We start from the raw sequence: 14,014 nt of genomic DNA, 5'->3' as shown, positions 1-14,014 counted from the left end.
AACACCCCGGGGCCCCCCCCCCCCCCCCCGAACACCCAAGAGAACACCCTAGCAACCACATACCAAATCAACACCCAAAGAAACCACCTAGCAACACCATAACGACCACCAAAGACACCCTAGCAACCACCTAGTAAGACTCCATTAACACCCAGAACACCCTTGCAACCACATACTTTAGCAACAACCTAACAAACACCCAGAACACCCTAGCAAACATAGAGTATACCATAGCAACATCAAAGCAACCAACCACGACAACCTAGCAACCACATACCAAAGCAACACCCAAAACAGCCACCTAGCAACACCATAACAACCACCCAAAACACCTTAGCAACCACCTAGTAAGACTCTAATAACCACCCAGAACACCCTAGCAACCACATAATTTAGCAACAAACGAACAAACACCTAGAACATCCTAGTCACCATTTATCATAGCAACATTCAAGCAACCACCTAGCAACCACCCAGAACACCCTAGCAACCACATACTAAAGCAACACCCAAAGCAACCACCTAGCAACACCATAACAACCACACAAAACACCCTAGCAACCACCTAGTAAGATTTTAGTAACACACAGAACACCCTAGCAACCACATACTTTAGCAATAAACTAACAAAAACTCAGAACACTCTAGCTACCATTTATCATAGCAACATCCAAGCAACCACCTAGCAACCAAACAGAAAACCCTAGCAACCACATACCAAAGCAACACCCAAATTAACCACCTAGCAACGTCAAAACAACCACCCAAAACACCTAGCAACCACCTAGTAAGACTCTAGTAACAACCAGAACACCCTTGGGACTGCATACTTTAACAACAACCTAACAAACACCCAGAACATCCTAGCAGCTACATACCGTGGCAACACCCTAGCATTGACCCAGAATACAATAGCAACCACATATTGTAGAAAAAACCCAGTGACCTCCTAGAACACCCCTGCAAACACATAACTTAGTAACAACCTAGCAACCACATCCCAAAGCAACCACCTAGCAACACCATAACGACCACCCAAAACACCTTAGCAACCACCTAGTAAGACTTTAGTGACACCCATAACACCCTTACGACCACATAATGTACTTTAGCAACAACCTAACAAACACCCAGAACACCCTAGCAACCATTTATCATAGCAACATCTAAGCAACCACCTAGCAACCAACCAGAACACCCTAGCAAAACCATAATGACCATCCAGTGCATCCTAACAACCACATACCATAGAAACACCCTAGCAACCACTTAGTAACAACCTAGTGACCAAACAGAACATTCTAGCATGATGGTATTGAGTTTTGCATGGAGATGAACCTCACATTTTTTTAGAAAACATGTCAACCTTTATATTATTGATGCTGATCACTGACTACAATAATGTAAAAATAAGGAAGCAGAACATATTTATGTGCATGTATTAAACCTTTTTTACTGTACAGAAATAGGTATCCTCTAACAGTAAAGGACACAAGGATGTTGTTGAGTGTACAGAGGCCTCGGCAGGTGTATTCCCAGTAGTTATGTGTATGTGTGATAATAAGATCCTCCTTCACTGCTTGAATGAAACAGCTGAGCCCCAGCACTCTCACCAGGGGGCCAGATGAGGCATGTTACGTGTGTGTTGTGCAGACAAGCATACGTGTCCTCCACAAAGCCTGGGGTCTTCCCCCTCTTCCTCTCTCTCATTCTTTTCCGCTCCACCATTCACATCCCAGAAGAGTGTCATTCTAGCACTACAGTAACTCTCTCTGACAGGCTATTAAACCGCTGGAGATTGGACCGTACGATAACCACTTTAAGAATAAAAGCTCTGGGAGTTTAAAACCCCCTCTGGCCATATATAAAAAGTTGTGTGCTTATCACATTCAGTCAAAACAGCCATCTGATCTGTTATCTAATTTCATGCCACTTTGTTATCATTATGTTACGGTTTGGTGGTGGTCAGGGGCGCCGTAAGGGGGGGGGGGGGGATTTGGTTTAGGACGATTCTAGGGGCCCGACGATGGAGGGGGGCCCCCCAAGGGGGAAACGCGCTCGTGACTTCTACCGAGGGGGAATCTCTTCACGTTTCACTCCATAATTAAAGACATTTCACATTACAAAATATTTTACTTATTAAACTCGAGTCTATTTTTAGGATCATTAATTCTCATTGCTGTACTTGAGTTTTTTTGTACCATTATATTCAGTGGTCGTCGATAATTTCCCTTATTGACCTTTTTCTATTGATTTTAGGATGAAATATGACTGGTTTGGTGTGATTTACTCTACTAATCTTGGTCTGGTCGTTGAACTTTCAGTTGCAAGTTAATATTAACTTTAAGACAGTTCCTTATTATGGAGCTACATCAAAAAGACATTTCTTTTGTTAACATGGAATTTCATTTTCCAGGGTGTCACAGACAGTGGTATTTATGGTTGTCGGCTCTACAGGAAATGGAGTGTGAAATTGAAGGGAGACTCCAGGAGAGCATTACAGGGTTTGCCCTTGATGATACTGTACACTGAGAGAACATAGCAAAGACTTTATGATCCACTAGATCCGAAGTTAACAGAAGAAAAAAACTTCACTTGAAATGAAAGGTTGTGGTCCTATAATAAACCACTGGATCAATACTGACCAGTATGATAAAAGATAAACAGGAAAATAGCTTCAACACTGAGAAAAGTGAAGGTCAGATGAAGGAAACTCTTCAAAATGGTTTTATAAGGAGGCATTACTCACTTCTGTCTGTTAGAGGTGACCCATTATCCAAAATACAGAAAATATTAAACAAAAATTGCTAAAAAGTTTTAACTATTTGATATTTGACATAATTTGATACACACACACACATTATACTTTAAATATATCTTAATTTAAATTATATTATGAATTTATGTATATTTAAATGATTTACTAAAATAACTAAATCTATTAAACTTTACAATAAGTTTATATTTGTTAACTGCATTAGTTAACATGAAATAACAATGAGAAATAATTCAAAAGCATTTATTAATCTTAGTCAATGTTAAGTTCAACATTTACAAATACATTATTAAAATCAAAAGTTGTACCTGTAAATATCATTTAATGGACCTCAGTTAACATGAACTAATGTTAAGATTTAATTTATAAGAAACATATTGCTCTTTGTTAGTTAATGCATTAACTAAAGTTCACTAAAAGGAACTTATTGTAAAGTGTTACCACATGTTAAATGTTTACATTATGCATAAAATATTTTTAGAATAATTAATAATTAAATAATTTTAGAATGAACTTGTCATTTACAAATACATTATTAAAATCAAAAGTTGTACCTGTAAATATTATTTAATGGACCTCAGTTAACATGAACTAATGTTAAGATTTCATTTATAAGAAACATATTGCTCTTTGTTAGTTAATGCATTAACTAAAGTTCACTAAAAGGAACTTATTGTAAAGTGTTGCCACATGTTAAATGTTTACATTATGCATAAAATATTTTTAGAATAATTAATAATTAAATAATTTTAGAATGAACTTGCTAAAATTCAATGCTATGGTTTTCCAAAGTTATTCCAATTGTTTTTTTTAGCATGATCCTATGTGGTTGGTAAGGTAAGCTGAGTGGTTGCTAGGGCATTTCAAGATACCTGCTAAGGTGTTTTAGGTGATTTCTAAACAGTGACCCAAAATAAAAGAACCAACCTCTAAGTCTTTGATTTTGTGGTCCGTAGTTTGGGTCTCGTCTTCAATGATTTTGTTTCAGCAATTTTATTATCTGCCAATCAAAAATAAACACAAGTGAAAGTACATCTGATTGCTGATTGGACAAGGTATTATTATTGGACAATCTGAGGTACTATCATGTCGTTAGCAAAAATTATGTGCCAAAGCTTAATACATAAGGTTCAGGGTTTGTTCGAACCTAAGAATGAGCAGTTATAACAGGGATGCTTAGAAAGCACAGCTAATCACTGGTTATTAAGTACAATCATCTTACTTCATGAGGATGTCCATTAAATGCTGAGTGCTGAGCCTGCAGGCATGACATCACATTTGTGGCCCAACGCCAGTGATTCCTCAGTCTGTGTGATGTCATCACAGCTCTCATCTCCTCCAATCTGCCTGCGGAGGGGCTCTAGGTGCCTGTCGCCATAGTAACAAGAGGAGCACCATCCAGTGATGGCAGAGTGTAACAGTGGAGACCATATCTGTGTATGTTGACTTTCACAATCTAGTTTTATTCACAAAATAGTCTCGATGGTAATATGAATGTGATTTTAAGGTGACTGGACACTGGATAGCATCAGGTATATTTTATGGGATTAAATCAATTATTCCATATTTATTTAAGATTTGTTTCTCTTCTCTATTACATGCAATCAAACTAGTCATAATGTCATTATCCTCACTGGTGTGCAGGTGTGTGTGTGTCACTGCAGGCTGAGATGGATCTGCTGCAGTGAGTAAGTGACCTTGAGCTGCTTCGGGCTCTTGGCTTCCTGCCACTGTCTGCTACCTCCTGCCTCAAACTCAAGCAGCGCTGAAAAAGAGCAGGATCATTTCGACTTTAGAAGATTTATGAAATTATGAATTATTACATTTTAGCTAAATTTGTGAGAAATGTAATTCTGGACTTTTTTTATTTGGAAACAAGCATAAAACCTGCTGCATAAGAATCAATCAATATGATCACTGCGCTGATGGAATTATTCATGCAAATCAGTAGCTCGGTTTCTTTTCTTTTTTTTGATATTATATTAAAGATGTTGGGCTGAACCATCAAGATATACACTATCAGTCAAAAGTTTTTAAACAGTAAGATTTTCATTGTCTTTTAAAGAAGTCTCTTCTGCTCACCATGCCTGGATGGTGATGTTTAAAATTGAGCTTTGATCACAGGAATAAATTACATTTTAAAATACATTCAAATAGAAAGCAGTTATTTTAAATAGTACAAATATTTCACAATATTACTGCTTTTGCTGTATTTTGGATCAAATAAATGCAGGCTTGGTGAGCAGAAAAGACTTCTTCAAAAAACATCTTACTGCTCAAAAACTTTTGACTGGTAGTCTACAGTCCTTAAAAAACATACACTTGAGGTGGATATTTTTTATTCAGTAAGAAGAAGTGCACATAAACTAATATGGATACACATTTACTGAATAAATTACCATATGCATGTGACTTAGTGGTTTGCTTTTATGTCATCCTAATGACTCTGAAAGATTATTCAGATTTGTGTACTGATTTGTTCAGTGATAATTTCTACAGATTACATATCTTTACATTGATATAGGTAGCCTTTTATTTGTTATGCAAGTTTTATACCTGTGTCAATGAACAGATCGTTTGCAACCAAAACGAGCCTTGGATACTTTATTAAAATGAATGTCGATAGATCCTCTTATTGTGTGACCTGAGAAATCATGTGACTAAATAGTCTGCTTATTGGCTGCTAAATCGCACAGAAATATTTAGCATGCAAGCAACTATGAAGTTCATCAATTTATTTATTTATTTTTTTGCATGAATTTAAATCATAACCTGAATGGAAACTTAGCTACACCATAAAAAGTCAAAACAAAGTAGATAATATTTCAAACTTTTTACATATCATTTCTGAGTGAATTTTTTACACCATTTCTTCAGTGTAGCAGCAATGGATTTGGATACACTATTAGTACAATGAAAAAGACGATTTACTCTATGTATTCCAGTGGTTATCACATCCAACACAGACCATATATGATTTGACATTTTCTGATCCTTTAAACAAATAACCTTAAAACATTTCTTTAATTTCAATTTTTCTTTTTTTGTTAAAAGGCCTTACTATTTAACATCTGCACTGAGAAAATCTGTTTTTTCACTCCATTAAACTAATGACTTAAAGGGCACCTATTATGCAAAATCCACTTTTACATAGTGTTTGGACATAAATGTGTGTTGGCAGTGTGTGAACACAACCACCCTACAATGATAAAAATCCACCCACTCCTCATTTTTGAATCCCCTTTAAACCAAGTCAGTCTCACTAGGCCTGCTGTTTAGATTTTCATGCAGTGTGACGTCACATTGCATAGGGCCTAGGGCCAGGCCACAGGGGTTGATTGACAGCCCTGCATTGCTATAGTTCTGCGCTCAGCCAATGCTGAGTTCTTGTTATCGTTGGTATTTGAGAACAGATTTATTCTCACATGTTCTTTATACATAATAACATTTCTAATAATTCTCCACTGATTTATGTGATCTGTAGAGCACCGTCCGTTTTCTTCCATGGGCGAGTGTTATGAGTCAGAGCGCGTTCACTCTTTTTCTACACATGAAATATGAAAGCAACTAGGCATATGATAATGACGATATATTTTCTGTATGTGTTTTGTATGCAGCTCATGGTATATTTATAGTAATGAAAGATTCCGCATAAACACATTTCATTACACCAAATACACAAAACACTGTTCTGTTTAGCAACACCATATGACCCCTTTAAATCCATTTACGAGATAGCCTACATATCTGAGGAAAAATGCATTGCTGGTTGGCGCCACCTAGCGTACAGGCATGAATTAGCAGAAGGCATACAATCATTTTGCGTTCGGTGTGAAAGCACCATTCGTCTCCGATTCGCCTCGCTTTTTCGCATTGCGCTCAGTGTGGAAAGTCCTTATAGAGTCTTAATTTTCTCCCAAGATCTGAGCTGCTGAGGACGCAGTGGATTACTTAAATTTTTCAAGGAAATGCACCTCAAAATCTACCTAAATATGTGTATAACTCCAGACTCCTTTGTGAATGTCATGTTGTAGTGCTCAGCGTCTTAACTGTATTTGTGTGCGTACATTAAGTATTTTTTAACTGATCAGCTTGTGAGATTAGTTCGCGCCGTTCCTAGCATGAGATTCGTTTGGTAGCACGGCGCGAGCTCTGTAACATCATGTTTCGTCACACTTTCAGTGCATTTGGCTTCCCATATGAATATGAATATGAATGACTAAACGCCAGTTATGTTGCTTCTACTAGCTGTTAATTGCTGTAGATATGCAATGAACACTAGCAGTGTTTCGTTGGAATAAAAATATAGTACATACAATGCTGATAAATATTTATTTGCAATAAAAACTTATTCATAAAATAAAAACAGATCACATTTTAAGGAAAAATAACAGGATTAGCCTACTGTTTAAAAAAAAAAAAAAAAGGTACTTTTTTTTGTAAGTACTTACAGAGTATGCACTGAATTAATGAAGAACTTCTTGACTTCTTGATGAATTTAAGGTTAGGGTTCTCTGAGTTTGATTATTATCAGTTTAGAGGTCCTACCCATCAGATGCACTGTATGCTGTCTAGGGAAATAAATACACACATGAAGATATAGATTTGAAGTTTTTAAAACATCAAATTTGGCCACTACAGCAACTGTGAAAGACAATAACATGAAGACATAGCAGTGACACACAAAACAGTAAAATAATGCTATAATAACCTTAAATGCAAAATACACTCAAACGTAATAAAAAAAAAGAAGTATCAGACTCTGAACTACAATCTTCAGAAGTGTAATGATTCACACAGGGAATGGGAATGCTTTAAAAAAATGAATGCTTTAAAAAAACAGACATATTTGTTGATTTCTTGAAAGCAATGGCCAATCTGAGGCATTTAAGTTACAATCCACTCGCTCAAAACGCCAGAGGTTTTGTTCAGTGCCACAAGCTCGCGAATCCTTTCATTATAACTAAGTGTAAACCCAATGTAAATAAGAGATTCCAGTGTAGAGCTTCATTGAAATTACAAATCTTTGTGAGATCACGATGAACAAAGACAAGTGACAGCTTTTTAGTGATTATAAAGGGAACGCTCATTGCGTGCTTTCTATGTTATTGTCCATTCAGAATTTGTATCCATCTTATTTTTCCTGTAAGAGTGGGCGCATTAATTTAATGTGTCTGACTTCAGTCATTCGCTTCCAGCTATTTTAGCTGTACAAAGCTTGATATTGCAAACTGGTGTTTCTTGTCATATTATTTTAATGTGTCTTAATTATAAAAACTCTGGTTTGTAGCGTAAAGAATTTTACAGTTTACTGCACTTTGTTATTCCTCTCCTGATTTCCCTATAGCGGCTAATGAAGCGGAAGTCTCGCACATTCACAGAAAACAGCTTACTTCCACCTTACTTCTGCATTGAAAAATAAAGTAGATAAAACTTGTTTTTCCGGCACATACAAGCTGTAAAGTTTTGGGAATTACATCCGCATATTTATGCGGGATTCACTCTCAAAATTGCAATGATTGACATAGTTCTAAACATAGCAATGGACAGGATAAAAATAAATGTGATAATAGATGTGCATTAAGGCTGGAGAACCATCCACTCATTTCAGAAGCACCCTCAGAGATTTAATTCTGGAAACATCACTCGTGACGCGTCCCCTTTAAACTGGCCACTCTGCGGATAAAGTGAGGAGTGGTAGCGCGGACGGAGCACGTGTCTGTAATCCAGAAGTCTTTTGGTATGCACAGCAACGATTGACTGCAGATTCCATTTAACGCTTTAACTAACTGACTAATGGCTTGTTGCGTGAACATAATGCAACAACTGCTGAGACGTCGGCAAGCGAGGTAGACAGACAGGTAGGAAGAGATTCGAGACGTCTGTCGCTGCAGACTTCTCATGTATGATGTTCTGCATCTGTTCCCATGTCAACATGACTTCTTCATAGAATTTGCGTTTATACTGTATCACTGTAGAAAGTGGTAAGGTGCAGCTGTCACATAAAGGATAATTTTCTTGATTCAACTGACTGATTCAGTCAAATAAAATAACATTTTTGGCGAATAAAACATTAATATACAACTTTAGCTTCTTCAGTGATGCATTTAATACTGTATTTAATAGTGATGTTATCACTTATCATTATGGGGACATGTCTTTGCAATATACCGTATATATATTTTAAATTAGATTGGCTCATGGGTCATTGATGTATCATTAATTTTTAGTCTGGATATATATATATATAAGTTAAAAATGTTAAAATGCAGTTCATACAGACAATTACATCAATACAACTAATTAAATGTCATTTTGATATTTTTTTGTGGGGCTTAAAGAATAAATGTCTTGGTGGCGTAACTGTCCAGTGAAAAAAGCGACAAAAAGTCTAATTAAAAGGATGAAATTCTTACAATATTGGTATATTCTTTTATTATTATGTATTTTTAAAAATGGCTTCGATTTATGATACTTTACTCGTTTTTTTTAATTGTCATCAATTTTGTCGTCATGTGACCAAAATATATAAATAACATATTGAACACATCAAATGGAAAACTTATTGACTATTCATTAATTTAAAAAAAAATCATATTTATAAAAATATGTAGTTTTGACTTGAAAAATGTTTGAAACTTAAAAGCGACAAAAAGTCTAATTAAAAGGATGAAATTCTTACAATATTGGTATATTCTTTTATTATTATGTATTTTTAAAAATGGCTTCGATTTATGATACTTTACTCGTTTTTTTTAATTGTCATCAATTTTGTCGTCATGTGACCAAAATATATAAATAACATATTGAACACATCAAATGGAAAACTTATTGACTATTCATTAATTTTAAAAAAATCATATTTATAAAAATATGTAGTTTTGACTTGAAAAATGTTTGAAACTTAAAAAAAAAAATCTGATGTGTTCAATATGCATAGAAAATAATTTTATTATCTCTGACATGCTTTGCCATTGACCCTCACACATTGCACAATTATCAGTAGCTTATCATTCAATTAAAAGAGTGTTTCCATTAATGTTACAAATTGACTGTGCAGTTAATTGATGTGATCCCTGAAAGGCTAATACTTACTTAATGGGCATGCCTGATGCTGTGCCTACTGCAGATGTTTCACATTCATCTCTACTGTCATTTGTTGCAACCTTTCTAGCAAAGGCTGTGGCTACCTGTATGGATTGCTTAATGCCTCCTTAAACGTAGAATAAAGAGACCCTCCTTCCATTGCATCATATGCTTTTTCCCCCTGTTCTTTCCTCCTTATTCTTCTCAAACAACCTGCTGTAAGGAAGCTTTGGGGTAGACGAGGACACACCCACATACTGTACCTCTCTGCCCCTCCTCCCTGCCTGCCCCGCTATCCACAATACGCCGGTGCGCCGAGAGCTACGGCAGACAGTGGCAACCAGGATTTAAGGAATCAGATGTGTGTTTGTCCTTTTCATCGCAGCCACACAGACGCCGGAGTGCTATCCACACTTCGAGAAGGCTGTCGTGACTTCTGGGAACCTGAGGAACCACAGGGGTGATTTAGAAGTTTATCCTAGCAGGTATAATGTCTCACTTCTGATTATGCATGGATGCTTTATTTATTTATTTGGTATTTGTGTGTGTATTCTTTTATATGCAGTTATGCATCTTGTATAATATAATGTGGAGGGATCTAAAGAGTAAAAAGAGAGAGACCACCAAGTCTTGTTAAGCCTAAAATGTATTTTCCTGCAGTTTAATATTTCATAGGTTGCTTCTGCTGAATATTTTAGAGCATGCTGGTACCGTTTGGGACAAGAAACATTCCACTGAAATGCGTCCAACAAATATGTACGAACAGCATACCATATGCGGTTCTTTGAATGTTCGGGTATTTCATGGAAAAGGATACGCACTGAATGGATACAGCATGGTTATATAGCATGTGCATGTCTCATAGAGAAGGGCCTCTTTCACTTGACTGCACTGTGAGAGATGCAGTTTTATGTGAATGGATATTTGTCCATTGCAGCACAACAGAAGAACTGGCAGGGCTTGACGAAGAGCTTCATTTTGTGGTGCTTTCTATAAGAAGACCAAGGAACTGCTTTGCATGTGAATGCATAACTAAATATACTGTTTTATATAAATTGTGCTATATTTAAAAATCTACTTTCTGCCTAAGCTTTGCTGTTGTGTACTGCATGTGTGGTCTCCTGAATATTATACTAGGAACATACTTGCATTATGATAAACATTATTCATGCATAATGCAGAAGGTTTACCTGGTTTCTTAGTTATTTTTTTTCCTTAGAGTGACAAGCAAAGTAGGACACTGAAGTATATCCTCCATATGGTATATTGAAGATTTTTTAATCATTTAAATTTTTTCTACATTAAAATGTATTTATTGAAAGTGTCATATGAGTCATTAGCATCATATTTTTAAACAACACCAATGACACATTATCAGAAAGTGTCCCACTTTACCTGCATTCACCCTACTATTGTTGCAGAAAGCCTTTAGACCAGGGTTGTCAAATACAGTTCCTGGAGAGCCAAATCCAACTCGAAACTTCCAGGCAGGCTCTTCAGGACCAGAGTTTGACACATGTGCTTTAGACCCTCTGTAGACACAATATTTAAGATCTCTGAATGCTGTCTTCATAAATCTTTTGTTGTCTTTCAGTCAACCCACCCGGTAGCACGCTGTGGCCCTTAGTGCTCTACGGTGTCAAGCTCCCTTCCGTGCATTTTCCCACCCTGTGGTGCCCTGCCTCCGTGAAAAGTGCAGGCCTCACCCTCCTGCATAATGACTGTGGCCACGGGTGACCCCTCAGATGAGGCGGCTGCACACCCTGGTCTTCCTCAGGACTATGACCCCGGAACGGAGCAGGAGTGCTGTGAGCGAGTAGTCATCAACATCTCGGGTCTGCGTTTCGAGACGCAGCTCAAGACCCTCTCACAGTTCCCCGAAACATTGCTCGGGGACCCCAAGAAACGCATGAGGTACTTTGACCCGCTAAGGAACGAGTATTTTTTTGACAGAAGCCGTCCCAGCTTTGATGCTATCCTCTATTACTATCAATCGGGTGGAAGGTTGCGGCGCCCCGTCAATGTCACTTTGGACGTTTTCTCAGAGGAGATCCGCTTTTACGAGCTCGGAGAGGAAGCAATTGAGATGTTTCGGGAGGACGAGGGTTTTATCAAGGAGGAGGAGAGGCCGTTGCCTGACAATGAGTTTCAGAAGCAGGTCTGGTTGCTGTTCGAGTATCCAGAAAGTTCTGGGCCAGCCAGGATTATAGCAATCATATCCGTCATGGTCATCCTCATCTCCATCGTCAGCTTCTGCCTGGAAACCTTGCCCATCTTCCGCAGCGATGAGGAGGAGATGCGCAAAGTCCCAGTTGCCGTCACTAACTCTACAACCACTTACACATCCACCTACTTCACAGACCCTTTCTTCATTCTAGAGACGCTATGCATCATCTGGTTCTCCTTCGAGTTCTTGGTGCGCTTCTTTGCCTGCCCTAGTAAAGCCAGCTTCTTTGTGAACATAATGAACATGATTGATGTGGTGGCCATTATTCCGTACTTCATCACGCTGGGGACGGAGTTGGCCGAGACAGCAGAGGACGGGCAGCAAGGGCAACAAGCCATGTCTCTCGCAATTCTGAGGGTCATCAGACTTGTCCGAGTCTTCAGAATCTTCAAACTCTCCCGTCACTCGAAGGGACTTCAGATTCTTGGCCAGACTCTCAAAGCCAGCATGAGAGAATTAGGTCTACTCATCTTCTTCCTCTTCATTGGAGTCATTCTCTTTTCCAGCGCCGTCTTCTTCGCAGAAGCTGACGAGCCTGAGTCGCAGTTCTACAGCATCCCGGATGCCTTCTGGTGGGCTGTGGTTTCAATGACGACCGTTGGCTATGGAGATATGGTGCCTACAACCATTGGAGGAAAGATTGTCGGATCCCTCTGTGCCATCGCTGGCGTCTTGACCATCGCCCTTCCCGTGCCTGTCATCGTCTCCAACTTCAACTACTTTTACCATCGAGAAACGGAAGGCGAGGAGCAGGCACAGTATCTCCAAGTTAACGTCCCTAAAGCCGATTCACAAGAAGAGCTGAAGGGAAGTCGAAGTGGATCCACCATCAGCAAGTCGGACTACATGGAAATCCAAGAAGGGGTCAACAACAGCAACGAGGACTTTCAGGAAGAGAACCTCAAGACAGCCAATTGCACTTTAGCTAATACAAATTATGTAAATATAAAAAAAATGCTGACAGATGTCTAGTAATTCGAGGAGCAGTTACGAACTGAATTATAAAAGGACTATAGTAAGCCATGTTCGAAGGAGGATTGTGAGGTTGAACGCCTCAGTTATTGTCATGAGATTTACAATCTCCAGTTCCTCATTAAAAGTCCAAACCTACATCCAGTGTTTGCATGGAGTCATCTATACCATCCAACACCTTATCCGGATCAGGAGCCAAGTATTTATACAGAACTGTGGAACACAAATAAACAGCACATGAGTGTCAGTATATTTCCATCAACATCTTACTCTCAAAGCCAAGCTTCGCCAAAGAAACGTAATTTGTGTGCTTCATCTGCTGTTAAAAAGGTTTGCGGTCACATGCAGTACATGTATACGATGCAAAGAATATTCACAGAAGTTTCGTCCACTCTCCTGCTGCTTGTTAAAGAACACCAATATTCACATCGATTCAAGACAGTTGTCTGTAATTTTAGTGATATTGTAGTGATCAGGCTGGGAATGTCATTGAAAACTGCCTGCTTTTGTGTCATTAGCTGTGTGTGGACCCAAAATACGTATGTATGGACAACACGTGTATCTACTCCTTCACAATTATCCTGCTGCAAAGCTTTTGAAGACAAGATGAATGTCTCTACATCTCATATTTTATGTTATTTATAGTCTACGGTGTCTGTGTCTACTGTCCTTCAATGGCTTTTCTTTTATCATTTCATATCAGTTTTTTACAGCTCTTCGGGATAAGGAACATACAAAACACGTTAAATGAAAAATAAGCAAAATAACACCCTAGTGCCACAGAAAAAAATGCTTGATGTATTTCGTGTAAGAGCATACTGTTCAGTGTATATTCCCATTGTTTCTGCTGCAAGCTGCAGAGATAGTTCAAAATGTAGTTGATATTCAAATTACTTTGTCACTTAATGAGCCATATTGTAGTTCACACTTAAATGTCCCCTAGCAAATTTGTA

General features: G+C 38.0%; 1 protein-coding gene across 1 annotated transcript; it reads left to right on the top strand.

Annotated features, from left to right (window-relative positions):
* Positions 1-10,095: 10,095 nt before the first annotated feature.
* On the top strand, positions 10,096-13,481 carry LOC107596796 (potassium voltage-gated channel subfamily A member 2-like). Its single transcript, XM_016287615.1, has 2 exons — positions 10,096-10,347; positions 11,457-13,481. The coding sequence occupies exon 2, from the start codon at positions 11,580-11,582 to the stop codon at positions 13,059-13,061; it is 1,482 nt and encodes a 493-aa protein (XP_016143101.1). The 5' UTR covers positions 10,096-10,347; positions 11,457-11,579; the 3' UTR covers positions 13,062-13,481.
* Positions 13,482-14,014: the final 533 nt, after the last annotated feature.

This window comes from Sinocyclocheilus grahami, unplaced genomic scaffold (genome assembly GCF_001515645.1).
Source record: "Sinocyclocheilus grahami isolate Dianchi unplaced genomic scaffold, SAMN03320097.WGS_v1.1 scaffold223.1, whole genome shotgun sequence".
In the NCBI taxonomy this organism is placed as follows: Eukaryota; Metazoa; Chordata; class Actinopteri; order Cypriniformes; family Cyprinidae; genus Sinocyclocheilus; species Sinocyclocheilus grahami.
Note: the sequence above shows the minus strand (reverse complement) of the source record. Positions and strands in the feature narration are given on the sequence as shown.